At 39.5% G+C, this 17903-nt stretch overlaps 1 protein-coding gene across 1 annotated transcript in view; it reads left to right on the plus strand.

Annotated features, from left to right (window-relative positions):
- Window positions 1-3202: 3202 nt before the first annotated feature.
- Window positions 3203-17903, plus strand: part of LOC135088182 (cyclin-dependent kinase 12) — a 66228-nt gene continuing 51527 nt past the window's right edge. Inside the window, exons 1-2 of the mRNA XM_063983072.1 lie at window positions 3203-4175; window positions 8488-8712. Of these exons, the coding sequence (XP_063839142.1) occupies window positions 3885-4175; window positions 8488-8712 (516 nt within the window). The 5' untranslated portion in view covers window positions 3203-3884. The remainder of the gene's footprint in view (window positions 4176-8487; window positions 8713-17903) is intronic.

Here is a 17903-nt window from a genome sequence, read left to right on the forward strand (position 1 = left end):
CGTACTATTTTGGGTTTCATTACTTTATTTACCTTACGAAATGAGGTTGTGAATATTTGCAATATCAAAACATTCAAGTAGGTTTACAAAGGGTTGTGGGGTGTTTATTTAAAGAAAACAGCCTACGGTTTATTATCTCCGAAAAGATATTCATTCTAAAGAAATCTTCTGAAAAACAAAGAATACTTTCCATTATAATTTTATTGTAGGTTGTAATATGAAATAATTTTTATGAGGATTCCGTCAACTGGGACCGCAATTAACTGGGACCGCGGTCCCAGTCGCCGGATGCGTAAAAATTAAATAATTTTCTTCCGGCGACTGGGACCACTCATGGATTTTAGTACTGTACCGATTTTGGATTGAATAATATTTTCTTTAAAGTTATCTATGAGTGGTCCCAGTCGCCGGAAGAAAATTATTTAATTTTTAAGCATCCGGCGACTGGGACTGCGGTCCCAGTTAATTGCGGTCCCAGTCGCCGGAAGCCTCATTTTTATGACCTCCCTCCTTTTCTTCATATTAGCCTTGATACTTATAAACATTTTTAACAGGGTGTAACTAGATAGATAATGTATCACATTAATATCTTATGAACTACATAATGTAAGTCTGTTACCTGGAATTTCTTTGTGATGTGCCGTCGCCTGTAAAAAGAGGTTTTACTTAATCCCCCTAGGGAATGTTCTACGAATTCGCGAAAGAGATAAATCCCTTTTAACGGAAAATCCTTAACATTGAGCCATGTCGTTGCTGTAGCATTATGAGCGGTGTTATGTGATAATGACGGTGGAAGCGGCAAGCGGCCCGCAGCACGGGAGCGCTGCCGGTAGGATATTGCGATCGCGCGGCGTCGTCAGTCAGCTAATGCGTTTCCGATGTGACGCAAATGGGATGTTTTCTGCCTCGGCAGCGATGCCAGAATGCACAGGTGCTAACTGTTACCAACGCAATTTGCTCTTAATAAACAACCGTTAACGTTTAGTTTCTTTTTCTACTTGCTTTCATTATCAAATTCCAAATCCCGCGATCGATTCATCGAACAAAACCAAAATAGTTTATCCAAACATTGATGCACTTACGCTAATTCCTTAACAAACTGTAAATGTTTAGCGCACTATAAAATATACGGAAATTTTAACCCCGTGAACAGTGAAACTAAACCTGGGAGATAAATCTAGAGCCAAAGCGCTTAGACGATTTATTTTCCAAATGTTCCGAATCGTTGCCGAACCGTTGGAAGTGTTGGAACGTTGCCCCATTCACAAACTATTGTTACCATGTTTTACATTGCGCTCCCAATAGCAGTTCTTCTGTCTGCAGCTGCGTGAGTAAGCAGATAATGCTGTATATCTTGATCATGTGTAACTTTTGTTATTTCAACTTAGTGGATGGTTGTTTTGCTTATTTATTTTAATATGATGTTAATATAGCTTCAAATGAACTTGAATATCCTAGATAGTGTCCCTTAATATCGTACGTACTACAGTTTGATCCATTGTCTTTTTATCTTTGCGGTTTAAAAATCTGTTTAACCTTGTCATCTTATTTTTACAATGCTATTTTTTTAAGATTTCTTATCTTTATTGTTCGATTTGAGCAATAATATGATGTTTTGTCATCATGATAATAGAGCTCTTATCATCACACAAGATTTCAGATTGTACGAGGTCAGACTATTGAAAGTGGTTCCCTTCCTTACTTCAGCCGTATGTGTTAGGCCTGGCTTTGAATTTAAAAAACTTTAAAATTGCTAGGCTATTTTCTTTTGGCTTTTTAGTTAAAACACCTTCATTGTTCATAGACTGTACTGTCCCCGTTCTTTAATACATATTCGCTGCCTTCAGTCGTCGTCGATTTTAGTCACGCGTAGGCATCGCTGTCTATCGGTTGGATGCCATTGTTTTTTATTGCTGATCTTTGGTTCAATAAAAAATTGCTAAAAAGTGACGGTGAATGTGGTCAAAACTATTGTTAGTGAATTTTATCAAGTACGCAACTACTCACTCGCGTGGTTGCGTTGGTTTTGTGTCATGGTCGAGTTATTAGTGCAAAGTTGATTATATGCTTTATCACATTATGCTATAAACCAGTTTTGTAATATCTAACGCCACTTTTCAAGGCGTCTTTTCTGTATAAAGTCGCTTAGAATGCGGAACAAAAGACATAACTAGGCATACCAATCTGAATTCCTAAGTGGTGCCCACGCAAGGTTGCACACCTGTTGCGTATTCATGGGTATCTTGTAAATGAGCGGTGAAATCAATTTCATCAAATGCATTTTCTTTTTCAGGAATTTATCCATTATTTATTGCTCTCTATGCATATGAGAATGGGCCGTGAAACGTGACAGGTCCTACAATAGGATCTAACGGGCCGTTAACCAAATAATGTATGTGTGCCGCATTGCCCAATGTCGCACGGTTATGGCGATGCGTAGCGCTGCTGCGAACGCACGGAATTCCTCGAGACCATAAGGGTCGGTATTCAGTCCACGGCGCGCGGGCGGTGACTCCTCCGGACAGTCAACCCTGCTGCCATCGCCGCCGCGGTAACACTCGGAATACTAATGCCTCCTATTGTGCGTTCAAACTCGACGCTCGGTCGTCGCGGCCCAACGAAAGTTTTGTAACGCCTTTGTTTTGCTGACTTTCGCGCTCGCTAACTGGAACGCTCTTTTGACAGATTGGCTATACTCCTCTTTTTGTAATGTTACCGTTTGACAGTTATTGATACTCGTGATGTATTACTTCTTTGTCATCATTAAATATTGGAACCGAAGAAAGTTGTATTAGCAACGAGCCCTAGAGCGTAATTGACATGAATGTTTTAATTTACATCTCTATCAGATAGAGTCTATCTGACTACTATTAGCTCTCCATCGTAATAATAATAATCATCATTTCCAAGCTGGACTTGCTCACCGCTCTCTATTCATGGTCAATAATTGAATCTTTTCACTCGTGACAATCTATGCGTGATGCGACGGCAGCAGGAATTAGTCGTGCGTTATGAAAATGTGCTGGTGTTGGTTCATTGTGAGTTTCGCTGCATTGCGCCGACCAAGCAGCAGCTACTGCACGCTTCGCTGGCGCGCACGCCGCCCGCGCGCCTTGCTCTCCCCCTCGGTCCCTTGCGAAAAAATCATAATGCAATCGCCAGGGCGGCCGGCGTGGAACGATCGGCAACCACTCTCAACACGCAACCAACCAGTGTACATTCAAATGTGTTGGTACTCACACGCCGTCCATCATGATGGATTGCGCGTGTCGGGAAACTGATTTCTCTTGAGTTAATCCGTTCAAGTGGAAATCGTCAACGTACGAGTAAGCCGCGAAAAGTGCTTAGCGTTGGGATAAAAGTTACCATTGGATTGTTTTTATTCAGTGATGTGAACTTTCATTTGGTGTCAATATGTAGGAGCCTCTACCTCATAATCTAATTTCGATTTCCATTATTGGGATTATTGTAGGTCTCTTCCACACCGTGACACGTCACGACAACTATTATGGGCGATGGAACTACATCAACCTGATTAGCTTCCATTTTCGTTGAAACCATTGTCCATCAAACACAAATTAATTCTTTACGCGTCTCGTTTGCGTCCGGCGAGGACGGCTGCTTTCGAGGCGTTCATGTTTTCAAGCTGTCTTTCCACCGCGAACAGTGGCCTGGATCGCTCGCTGCCGACTGGTAGCCGATTACTGTGCGCGTTATCTTCAAATAGATGTATTTATAAAACGGAGCTAATTATATTATTATCATGGGTCGATAAGAAGGCAATGGAATGTTGATAGGTGTTAGTGCGCGATCACTGTCGTTGTGATGAGGTGAACAGTGACTGTGTTTTGTGCTGTGCCAGTGTGTGATTAGTGTTTGACGCGATGTGGGGGGCAGCGGTGTCTAACCCTCCTCATTATCATTACGTTCAGGGGCCTGGAGGGCCGGTGGCCCAGAATGGTCCGGGGGGTCCGATCTTGGCGGGGCCGCCGACGGGGAAGCACCTGCGGCCGCAGTCTTCGTACTCGCTGCCGCACGGCAGCAACGGGCCCGGCCGCTGGGGGTGGTCCGGGAATCATGTGTCGTCCTTTGATCGGAGGCAGTTGAAAGTGCCACCACAACCGGTTCGCCCCGCTCCGGTTCGTCCATCGCACAGCAGAAATACAGTTGCTAGTGTAAGTGGAGGAATTACTTGTTTATTTACCTCGATACGTCACGTCGACTACTTTCGAACAAAAACATATTCTCATTATTTGAGAATCTTTGTCTCGCATTAACATATGAAATGTGATTTAAATTCTCAAGTGAAAACCAATAAAAAAAACTGAATTGATTCTGACTCAATAACGCTGTTTTTATAAAAAAAACGGTGCAATTATCGTGGTTTGCATTGCGTTAACTGGTAGTTTCACATCCTGGCGCTATGCGTGAGCCTGCTCGGCTGTTTCGTATCTGTAATTTATTTCCTGGTCTCTCGCAATGCGTGTCGGATGTCGGCTGCGCACGCGTCACCCGACACGAACGCGTTTCTCTGATACCCACGGTATGCGGGCTTCCTTGATACCATCTGCGATATACATCTAACGATAAACGCTATAATTTATAATGAAATGGCAGAACACTGAAACTCCAATCACAAATCACGTTGCCATTTTCTTTAATGACTCAGACGTTTGTTTTCTTATCGCAAATTGATCGCTTAATTTCCACATCAGTGAGAAATGAAATTCCTCTTGTCAAAATACACTTGAGTTCACTAAATGCTCGATTTGTGTTCAATATAGGTTTTGCCATTATGTAACGCGTTACGAAAATTGGATAAAAAGTGGTTGATCCAGTGAGCAAATACCGAACCGACCGATAGACCGTATACAGAGCGGCCGTAAGACGGATTCCTATTAGGGAAGCATCTAATGAATAGCAAATGTAGTCGTAAGCGAGGTTGTTCTCTTTACGGTGCGCAGGCGCAGCCGTCGACGCCGAGGCGACTGAACCTGATACTGTTACACGGAGATGCAATCTACAACCAGATAGTCCACATACATAGTTGGTAATGATAAAACGATTAAAATTAAAGGCAAAATGTTAAATTCTAATGCAATTTTAATACATAAACTTAATTTTGTATTATTTCCGTTCAAATGTTAGCAATATTTTACTTGAATTTCAAAGTTTGCTTACCAATATATCCGACCATTGCTAGTACCTACACTAACTACAAGGAAATGCAGCTTTAGTATAACTGTACTTATGTATGAGGAAACTATTCTCTTTGCTTGAAGGCTACAGGAGCTTAAGAACTTAAGACAATAACAATTCGTTAACTTTATTCATATTTACAAAAACCGATACCTTTGTTATAAAAAAATGTTGAAAAGCATTAAACAAGGGATTTAAACTTTCTTGGCAACATTTAATAATATGTTTTATGATTGTGATAAAATAGAAGTTATCTTACAAAGTTTTAATTTGTGGCAATAACTTGGCGCATAAATTGAAAATATTCAACAATGTTAATAGAAAAGTTTTAATTAGTTGCCAAACTTTTTAACATCTTCAAACATTGCAACGGTTCGAAAAGGTCATAACTTGTGCCTGATATTTTATAGCACGTAACCAATACGTTTATTAATGGATTTCGTGTTTGTTTTAATTACAAAACTATGTTTAATTGAAAATAAAAATTATTGAAACTATTTTCAAGACAGGTATTCGTAATATAAACAGTTAGCAAGTAAGAAACGGTTATTTAGAGCGTGTATGTATTTCGATTGTTCTTCATTAAAGGCAGAACGGGACGATTAAGGTCTCACACAAGAAGTTATGCTTCCCGGGCTGTCTTCGTGGTTTGTGAGTTCTCTTTAAATTCAAAATTATTTAGGGTTGCCAAGCAGGTAAACAGAAAAGCTGAATAAAATTAAGCATAAAAAATTCTCTATCAAAAATATTTTTTCTTAAGAAGTTAATTTTAAACCTAAGTTTATCGTATCTATCTACTAATGTCAAATGAAAATAAAACGCTTTAAACTCTTTTGAGCGTACTGAATCCATTAGCCAGCTAAAATTGTTTGTCAACCCTGCCTCTGCCTTCTGGGCCTCGCGTGTATATTGGCCCCCGAAACTCAATAAGCCTTTTTGTTCGCACCACGGTGAGCCTCTCACTTATCATCCCCCGTTGGCCTTTTACGGGTATTTTAAGAGGAATAATGATGTCGTTTTATTTATTGGCCTTATCCCACCAGTGGTGCTTGAATTTAATTTAATCGTGTGGATTTTTTTATGAAATAATTATGTCTGTCACGAGAGAATTTCTTCTATGTTGGAGTTGTTTTAGAATGTTTTAAGAGTTTTTCCTTTCTTTAGTTCAACCACATGTCATGATTATGAATCCCATTATTTTATTTGAATTATTTTTCTGTATGTTCTTGAGGTTTATTGACATTATCGTCATTTGTTTAGAAAGTAACCTTATTCCGGGCAGGCTAGATTAAAAATATAAAAGATTTACGTCTCAATATGCGGCGGCGCGCGCTCATCGGCAGTCCGGTCACGTCGCGATGCGCCGGGATAAGGCGCCACGTGCTCGACTTAGTGCCGGGGAAACTATCTCGCTTTCCCTCAAATCTGTTCTTTGAATACCTCAATTTTCTCTCCGGTTTAATCAAAGTATCATCAAGATTTCTGAAGTTGATTGGACATTTTGATTCGACGGTTTGTGACGTGTTTATTTTAGTACTGTCCGCAGCCATTCGATGACGATTTTGAAATTAGCGCAATAATGCCTTGTTATGTTAAATCATTATGGTATCTAAATTAATGACATAGGTACATTATCATATCAATGATCCAATGGATCTAAAATGATATCGTATTCAAGAAAGCATGAAGGTTTATCACTTTTATCAGAGGCACTTATTAATTTATAACTTACACTTCTTGTTGATAAGAAGAACAATACGTAGGTACCTACCTAGAAAATAAAACTGAATGAGGAATGTGACAACAAGACAACCTTTTAAATCCAGCTTAGGTGTGATGTAACTCACGTCATGACGATTTAATTAATTATGCATGACCCAAACTGGGATATGCATACAAGATGCTCGTATATCTTAACCCCTTGTCCGAGACAATAACGGTTGTGCGCTTAATTATGCAACGCTGTACTGTACCTACACACGCGAGTACAAATCTCGTTAAATATTTGAACTATTGCAGAGGCAGTATGGTAAACGGTGTTTACGTAAAGACGGCACGTTCGAATGCACGCCGGTTACCGGCCGAGAGAAGCCTTGACTCCACAGACAATGTCAACCAAATGCCAGTAGGTTGACTTGCTGTGAACTTTGATGCGACTTTTTAAGAGAATGCGCGTGCGCAACCCGCCATGAATGTAGCTTCAATTCTATATCGGCCCATTTTCAACAATTTCTACAGTATTGATTGAGGATTAAGCTGTAATATTTGTCAATGAAAAAAGTTGTTCTTAAGACGTAATACGTGGAAGATAGTGAAAAATGTTTTTATACTAAAACACTAATCCTTTGTTATCGAATTCCATTACGAACGTTTTTAGGATTATCAATACGATAAAAATTCACGATAAGTAAACTAATATAAACGAGGTAGCGTTTGTTTATGAGTTGGTGATGGGGTTTTTAAATGTTGGAATCTCGAAATCTTTCAAGATCAGGTGACTTGTGTAATGTAGAGAACCAAGGATTTCTTAGGTCTCTTTAGCAAAATTAAAGTTCCATGCAATGGCTAACTAAACCATAACATGCATAACATACAATTAACACGATCATTATCATTTATTAATTCCTTAGCACAAAAATTATTGTCAAATGATTATTATTATTTTTAAAGATTCGTTCCCATATTAATAAATGCGGTTTTGAGTATTTGAAACAAATAAAATCTGCTTGACGTCATTATCCAGTCTGAGATAAAAGAGTGGATTTAGACCGAAGCACAAAAAATTCGCAATTTAGGGCGTTCGTGTGTGGGAATATTTTATGGCACCCTATGAATAAATCAATCAACGCTTTGAACATCCATTTTTGTATACCTTAGCTTAAATATTTATAATTTAACATGTATGTTTCTTTTTAGTAATTTCCTTTTGATGTCAGTAAAAGTAATATTAATCACGCTGTCTCGTGTTTCAGAGAATAATTAAATGGATTATTTATTCTTTATTATATTAAACTACTCAGAAGTTATTTTCTAATTAATAAATATTTTTAATACACAGGCGTCATCGTCATCAAATATCAAATGATAATAAAACTAGATAATAACTGTTTACAGAAAAAACACGCCATACACTGATTAAATTGGTCCCGTCAACACTCTGTTAGGGGCATGACTTGCTAAACATAGAGTGGAAATGTTTTGACACTTATTTTTATTTGTTTAGTAGATAGAGTTAAGCCTCCTACATAAAAAAAGAATTCTACATAATATTTTTTTTTTGCTTCACAGAAGGTCGACCCCGAGCTGATCTTCACAAAACAGGAGAAGATCGGCAAGGGCTCCTTCGGCGAGGTGTTCAAAGGGGTCGACAACAGGACCCAGCAAGTAGTTGCCATCAAGATCATCGACCTTGAGGAGGCTGAAGATGAGATCGAGGACATACAGCAGGAGATTATGGTGCTGTCACAGTGTGACAGCCCATACGTCACTAAATATTACGGGTCTTACTTAAAGGTAAGTGTCAACAATTCCAAAATTATGGCGCTTGTTCAGAATTTAATTCGTGTATTGTACGATCCGACGAACATGACCAATAATGAAAGTGGTTTGACGTGCGACCGTGTTACAAATTGCCGCTGTCAAATTTTATGTGCTTCGTTGGACGGTCATGTTGCATTTGCCATTCATTACTTTTATGAAAACCGATAGCCCCGTGTGCTCGTATTAGCTTACATAGCAAGATAAAGCATGTGCAATATACCACGGTTATCGCGTCCGTCTGGCCCGGGCAGGCCGCATCAATCATTGTCTGCGAACCGAGCCTTCGCTTGTTTATCTGAAGAAGACCTTTTGTAAAGGATAAGGATCACTGGTTAATGGACTCCATTACGCATTGTATACTCCTGTTGAGTGGTGCTTCGTCCCATAAGAGGTTTAGAATGACGGCACGCTTGCGTTTCCTTAGCTGCAAGATATTGCTAACAATCCAAAGGATAAGTATTGATTATGTCGCAATCTGGACTACATTTCTTATTGATATAATCAGTAGCATTAGTCCAAGGTCTTGAACGATTGCTCACTTCATTGTTGTTGCTACAGTGCTCATTTTCACTCGCATTATTGCCCAATCGGCGTCGCTAACAGCGTGACTGCATCGCAGTTCGAGGCGTGGTTAGTTAGGCTTAGCCACGATTTGCTTGCTCCTGTAGTGTAGCTTAGTAGCATTATCATCATGAAGTCTTACTCGTTATTACTAACAATTGCGCAGAGTAACCGCTGCAACGCTGTCTCTTTTGTAATTGTATCCCTCCCTGTGTTATTTACTGCTCTAATCTAGGTAATAGGTCATTGATAAAGTCGTGACTGTGAAATAAGATTTCGCTAGCAAGCAATTTACTTACACATAATCGTTATTGAAACCTATTACTGGTAAAATTGCGTAACGTGCCATTCAAGTGAATGTCACGAAACTATAGCGTATAGTTAGTAAGAACATTCACCCGGTCGAGGTTTGTTCGCGTGCTGTATGGCGTGTTGGAACGATGTCCGTCACGAAGTCTTCGGGGTCAGAACACGAATAAACAAGGAACCGGTTTCGGTATCGTTTCGCATTATACACTCAAATGGTTCCCATATTAGTAGCAAAAGTACAAGCAGAACATTTCTAATAACTTGAGGTGAATACGACGCGACGAAAGAAATTGAGAATAGATTAATTACGAACATAAACTTAATTAATTTAAACCTTATAAGGATGACATAGACATGACGTAGACAATTTGAAAATAGTGTACCTATAACTGAAAGGGTGATTTTAAACAGTCTCTATCAAAAATAGTAAGTATTCGGACATTTTTATGATCAAATAAAGAATGTGTTTGCTTTTACGAAAAATCCATATACGAGCTACTGAAAATAAGTCTCATTTGATGCGGCGTCCCCCGAAAGTGCCAATAGAATGGATGGCGTCCCGCCAGGACAGACAATAATGTCTGCGCGCTTATAATCGATATTTGCATTTTTATTGTTCCACAGCCAGATATTCCCTGCAGCTGATCCAATTTTATGAGCGTAATATTTTGGAACATTCACTTTTGGGATTCTTTTTTCTATTATACCTAAATTCCGTGGGAATGAATAAATTGCCATGTTAAAATATAGCCCAATTGCTGACTGTTTCGTATTGAATGATATTATTTATATTTTCGGACCTGACGTGATTTACAAGGCCGTGAAGCATCGATAATGAACCCGGAAGCCAACGGTATATGTTAAATTGTACAATGCCAACACGAAAAAGGTTTTTTCTTTCGCTGCCACGCGGAAGACCTACTTAGCGTAATGGTTTTGATGTGTTGCATTTCCCGCTTTGTGCAGCGCGTCGGTTGCACGTTGCTATTTGCAATCTTGACACACTTTCGAATGTTGTTGTTATGCATGCCTTGCAAAATGCTATGCAATGTGAACGAGCGTACGTGAATCTGTTCATCGTCTACATCTCGTATGTTCATCGTAATGCACGCGCAACCGATTTAGCCAATCCGCAGCACATGCAGATAAACATAACACGGGCTGATTTATTTTAGAACCGAACATCTCTTCATCTTTATGTTTATTTGTACAAGGCTTTACGTCAGTTGCATAATCTTTAACTCTACGTTGTAAATATTTTCGAGAAAAGAGTGGGCGGATTAGACATTTTTGGTGCATTTTCTCTTGACTTAATTAATTTTCTTTTGTACACAATAATTGAAGGAAACATAGATAGGAAACGGGCTACAAACAATACTGTTGTTGACTTTCTAATAACGCAGTTAACACAATGTATAGATAACAGCGCAGTTTGATCCTCCAATAAATGCATGGCTGGCCCACTACATTCATGAATAGAGAGGCCGGTACATATGAATTAATATTAATACAATGTAGTGTTTACTACACTTGGATGTATGAGAAGCTATAACAGAATGTGTTTATTGATATTGACCATGAATTTTCTATGGCGACAGATTGTTATGACTCGCCCTTGACGTGTTTTCGTCTTAGGACGCACTAGCGCAGATTACGTCACTATTTACTTATCTATGTTTGGACGAAGCGTAATACATATTGCCTATGTAGGTAATTGTAAACACGGGAGCTTCGTATCGTATCTGCGGTAAATTGTTGGCAACAAGGTTCGCAATTTGCTCTGCAGAGAAAGTGTGGCAATGTTGCGGCCGTGGCGTAATCGAAATGATATTTTGTTGTATTGTTGCTTGCGGCAGTGTACTTCGTTTGTTTTCTTTTCTCATTACAACTACATCCGCGACATAACAGCATGTCTAATCACCGCTTTTCTTTGAAGCTTTATTATCTTTAACAACGAGTTAAATGAATGTCACCTTCAAGAAGTTTGAGATTATAAGAATAGCGCTTGAAGATTCTTCTCTTTTGCTAATGCGAAATTGTTAAAGGCCTTCATTTGAGAAGTGGCGCATTTACGTCAGTGCTATGAATGAATTTAAATGTGACGTGAATAAGCCCTCCGCGAAAGAGGCTTTTGGTCGGCAAAATTGTGAATGCGGATGTCGGTACGGGCGAGTCGGGGTGAAGGACGTTGGTGACTCACCGACGCTTTGGAATTGAGGAAAGTACGCTATGATTCCTATGTATAACGACCATACCTAATCTTTCGTTTCATCTCTTTGCACCTGAACTTCTTTTAAATTATCCGAACTCTTGCCATAAATTGCAATGCTGATTGTGATCCCAGCATCAACAATATTTCATCTAGTGAGATTACAAGTTCTTTGTGAAAAGATGTGATCTAACTACAACGAAAACATGTTTTATGTAAACAAAATGAATTAATGACATGTTTTCGTATTTGTTACGCTTATGGTATTATTATGACCATGTTGTTTTACCTATTGTTTTTCTCCAATTCTCCGAGTCTGCGTTCTTATTGCGCAAAGTAATCATCTAATAGATATTTTTGTCAAAAATACTCCCGCTTTGTATACTATGTCTGGTCTAAGAAATTATTTTCCCCTGAAGAAAAGTCTTTTTGCGATAAGCGTTTTTGCGACGAGAATCTCATAAATTCGATATCCAGGCAAAATCTCTACCGAATCTCCTTTTACGCGTATTTTATTCCGGTTTTATTTTAGGATTTAAGGAGGAATAGCCGTTCGGTGCCGCGCGATGACTATAAAGTGCGCGAGGTTGTTAGCTGTAAACGCATTAGGGCCACCTTGACCTCCCTGAATATCATCTGGAGTCAAGGCCCTCGCAACCTTATAGATGTTTTCGCAATTTCATTATTACCATGCTACTCCCGCGCCGACACGAACGAAATAGGCAATTGTCTCCCCATTTGCCATTTCATTAGCTGAACAAGTTGACGCTGGTCGTCAATGTCAAACTGAGAGCAGTTTAATTTCATTCATAAAGGTCGTCGACTCGATGCGAGAAAGTAAGGACCCGAGTAAAGAGGGTTTTAAAGGTCCGTTGACACGCGTCTGATAATCTGGTTCTTATTTGGGATTGTCCTTCAGCTCCACTGCAATGCGGGCTGGGCGAGGGCGGGCGGGGCGGCGCGGGGCGTGAAGGGGAATAGCCCGTTCTGAACTTGGAAGGTCAAGTTCCGAAAGTTTGCAATTTGCCTTATTGGCCGTCTGTATCTGACGGCTCGATTTGAACTCGATTATAGAGTTTAAATTCCCCTCCATTAATGTCGGCAGCTAATTTTAGAGTAATCGAAAGTTTTCCGATACAATTCATTTTCTCTTAAAGAAGCTTATTGCTAGTCAGAAGAATTAAGTACCTATGACGCTTTAAGATAAGCATCAAATCTCCGAATTCCTATAAAGTGCCTCCTTTCGACGAAGAAGAAAAGCGCGTCATCTAAATTAATATGATTACGGAATCGTTGTCAGATTTTCATCAAATTCGTCAAATTGACGATGAGTCTTCTCTCGCCGCTTTTTACTAAATTACATTTTGATTCCTCTCCCCTGTGACGGCTGTGACGAGTGGTCTTCAGCGGCTAATGGCTTTTATACAACTCCGGGCGACGTAATGTAAACAAGATTATGCGTTTTGCTTCGCGCTCATACATTTTATCTCAGTTGAATGGGAGCCAGTAATTACTTTGTTTAGCATACATTATTTTACAACGAAAATATTTCAGTAAATTGTAATGGCGTATGTCGAATATGTAATAGCGATGTAGGCAATTCGACGTTGGGGAGCATAATAATACAGTGAGGCCTAACCCGTTCAGGCAAACAAACCATTAGCTTACGGGTTTGGGCCATTATCCTCATTGTTGCCGCCCCTTGATATGCCCGTGTAATCCCGCATTGAGCTGGCCCTAGGCCAGTGTCGTGAATGCTAATGGTTTTAGACGGACACTACCTGTGTGGGGAATCACCTCATTTGTTTGTATGCTAAACCATTACTCAATTGTAGAGCACTGCTGGGATTTGACGAGTTACGTTTTTGTCAACATTACAAAGCCCAGTGTATGGATGGAATACCTTTTATGACGTGTATGTTGTTCCAATTAGGAGAACCATTATGTCTCAGCTGGGCTTAAGCTTGTTAAAACAAAAGTGACGTCTTCGGTATGCTGTTTAGTTTGTTTACTCCAGTTATGTCTTCGCATTTTATAATAATTTGCGTTTCCTTGAGCCGCTGAATCATCTTACAAATCTTCAATTATCAAAAAGGAAGAAGGTAATATCTCAATCACCACACAAAAAAAAAACATAAATAAGGGTGAATGCTCTACTTCTTGAATTTTCAGGCACTTATGTCTACCTCTACGTAGATTTTGTTTTTTAATTGCATTATTTTACAATACAGTGTAATGTAACGTCCACAAATTGACAATAAGATATAAACAATATTATCCGTAAACCACAAGTTCTAAACTCGATATTCCATTTACTAAATGGAGTTTCAAGTGCTAAACCAAAGTTTGTCGTGCCATTTCCTTCGTGAAGCAATATCCACTCGAGGAAACTCGTGTAGTGACGACTACGCAATACACACTCGTATCGCAAATGAATAGAGACGATTCCGGTGAATTAGCGATGTTTATTTTGCTTAACTTATTATTTGGCACAATCAACTTGTCTTTTATGGCTCCGCCTCACAAATATTTTTATAGAAATATGCTCAGGAATCTAAAAAGTCTGGGTCCTGCAATAGACAATAGATGTGTGACGTATATTTGGTTATTTATGAGCCCTAAATAAATGAAAAGATACTTAATAAATGTCTCTTGATTCTTGTACCGTCGTAGTTTATACACGAGTATCAATTTAAACAATTGACATTATCCTCAATACACTGTACTCATACGTAACACAAGTGTCTACTAGCGGAGTCGGCGGTGGCTAATCTGATTACGGGTCGAAGCGCCGAGGCTTCTTTAATAACATATACACCACATACACCCACATAATATTATTCCAGGCTTCAAGGGGCACCACTGGCCAAATTGAATATTTCAGCTCAGTCGAGGCATTCACTCGTTTGCTCCAACTCCACTTAGCAAGTTTACCATTCTTTCTCAACAAGTTAACGCACTTGCCCTAAATTATGAACGCAATTTTCTGAAAGCAAAAAGTTCTCCCCGTGTATTTGTCAGTGCTCAGCAGAACATGCGACTTACAAAGTTTGCCGGGAGGGAATTGATGCCGAGTATTAGGGAACATTACTGCTAACTCAATAACGAGCTATGTATCTCCTGATGGCTGGTTCAAACCTGTAAACAGGCGTAGTGACTTCGCCGCAAGGAAGGGGCGATTTAAACCGGTATGAAATTTTCTCTTCACTTTTAAAATTGATAGTCACATCATCTTCGGTTTTATGAAAATGTTGTTTTTCAAACGTGCAAACAACATTAACGACGTTAACTTTGATCCTTTTCTCGTTTTTGCCCGCAACGCAACTGAACCAGAGAAATGGACCCGCAATATTTGCCCCCAGCAATTCAATTAATCTACGTTAGATTACACACGCTGTTGCCATGCACGTGTTTCTTTTTTGGAAGTCAATTTTTTGTTAGATTTTTCTGCAGAGTAGACATTTAAAACAATCCATGGGTTTGTCACAGCCGAACGGTTAACTTTTTATACCTGTGCTTAAACATGGCGTCATTAATGCTTAATTGAACTTCTGTTGAAGTGAATTCATTGACGAAGTTAATCAGCAGTCTGTGAACCGTGAAGACTTGTTTGGTAACATGAACGAACGTAGGTTGAGTTCGTTATCCTTTGCCGACCTTGCAGCTGCTATAAATTCAGTTAAATTAGCCGCAAGAGGTATGCGTCACCGGCCGATGCGCCGGGTTTCGCAACGAAAGCATAACATAAACACATCATCATCTATCTAAATGTAACTAATACAAGCTAGATGGAACCGGAATGGCGGCGACGAGCGCATGTTGCGATGTAATTCCACCTGTATTGGATAACTAGTTTTTGCTGTCGGATTATACACACACGTCGGGTCATTTGTCATATAATGAACTCTAGCTAACAGGTCCCTGCATAGTCATTTGATATTGTACTACATGTGGCCTCATCAAAGGATAATGGAAATTCCAGCATTAAACAATAACTCCTCTTGAATTTCATACTGGCCTTGCGTATCTAAAACACAATGGGTTTTTTTCTCCATGCTCGATATTTCTATACCGCTTTTTCCTTGGTGTTGACGCAGGTGATAGAAAAGCAACGGGTGTCCGTCCCGAACTCAAAGATAAATTCCGGATTATCCGGGCGCAGCTGACTGTCCGTTTGGAAAATTGAAATTGGCGCGTTTTCTGCCTGTATGCGTCTACCCCTTTTGATTATTTACCGTCCAATTTCTTCGAAAATATACTTATGTCTACGAACTGCTACGGTTAAAAGAAAACCAAGTAATAAATAATATGAGTTGATACTTTTAGAATTTCTTAGTCATAATTTGTAACATTGACCACAAATTGTGGAAATTGGTCGCGGAGCACCTATCTAGGTCGGCGTTAACGTCGTTAACACCAGGCGGGAAGCAATTAGACCGGGCCAATAAAACATAGCCATTAACGAAGGCTGGTCGTTCCTCCGCTGGTGCATTGGCCAAACGATTCATTTCATATTCCACTTATAAACTTTACATAAACTTCACTTCAGTTTTAGCCAGACCATTTAATGGGTATGAAACTGTTATCGCAGTTGGTATATCTGCAAGTTATTTTAATTTTATGTTTTGATATCTTAGGGAAAATAAACTTGGATTTACCTCGTCAATGCTGCCTAGATTCGTGTGCAAAATGCTGTAGGATTGCTGCTATTTAACTGATTATTATTAATATTAAAAAAATTGGAACCCTTTTGCCAAAGAAACTACGGTTTATGTCAAAAGACGAAGCCGTTGCCGCCTCCGCCGATGTCAGAGTTAAGTGCCGGCGCACTCGACGTATCCGCACAAAGGCGCTCTCTCCTCTTTGTTCCGCCTCTTTGTTTGACTTGACGGAGGCAAAGTAAAAAAACTTCAACACGGTCGGTGTTACCCGTAGTCCCGTACCCTTTCGGGTCTTGAGAAATGTAGCCAAATCCCATCATCAATTTAATCTCCACTTCAGTCAGTGTGTCAAAGTCCCGCCTGAATTGAATGTTCAATTTTACACTTCATGAATACCTCTCGTACATAAACTCATAATAAAATAATTAAATAATAATGTTACTTAAAATAGAAAGCATGAACAACTAACATGGTCAAAATTTTTATGTGTGATTTTAGTTTTTCAACTAAGTACATCATATTTTTTCCATTTTCTTCCACATCTAAAAAGTTCTTTACCCATTTCTATCTTTAAACGCGTTTCTGATATTACGACACGGTGACATGCGCCGTGATCACGGAAGAACTAAGAGAAGTCAGTGCCGTTGTTTTGTTTGTGCTAACTTTCAATGCTACGGGATTGTGCCTCTTATTAATTTGATCCTCAATCCACTAAAAGGCCCATCCTCAAAGATTATGAGGCGTCAACTTGCGGAAACGATCCATTGTGGATCTGCCCTCGGCCTTGCCGCATATGGGGTCCGCGGCTATTTGCGTTATGATGATGTGTTGATGGAGTACCTCTTTATGAGGGGCGAGCTTGCGCTCATCCAAGATCCGGGATATGCTGGCCCTAATTTATATAATAGGCTCAGGTTTCGCCGTGTTTTATATCATAGTTACGTCAACATATCACGTAGGCTGGAAATTATTTCTGAACCTAGCTGAAAAAATGATTAAATTGTACCTTAAAATTGACTGATCTGTGTCACGTTCTACTTATTAAGCCTATGCATTCCGGCATTTAAATGTCAACAAAAACTGAACAGGTGCGAGCAAAACCATTGAAACCCTTATTACTCCTTGCGCAAGCACCTGTTTGTTCCGGCTATTAGCGCTTTTAAATGATCGCATTGAAGTATACCTCCGGGCCTCGGTCGAAAATGTCTTTGCTTCTACTCACTTTATATTACGCTGTTAATAAACACGATCGAACGAACATTGAAATAAATGAAATCCACATGCGCTTTATCTTATCCAGTCACTGATCACCTTATCTACTCATATTTTATCGCAATTTCCATTGATTTATTGTTCGCCACACAATACTTTTGCTATGAATCGTATTCGTGTAGCATCGATATTTTTACCAATTACAACAATGT

The sequence above is a fragment of the Ostrinia nubilalis genome, chromosome 3 (genome assembly GCF_963855985.1).
Source record: "Ostrinia nubilalis chromosome 3, ilOstNubi1.1, whole genome shotgun sequence".
Lineage (NCBI taxonomy): Eukaryota > Metazoa > Arthropoda > Insecta > Lepidoptera > Crambidae > Ostrinia > Ostrinia nubilalis.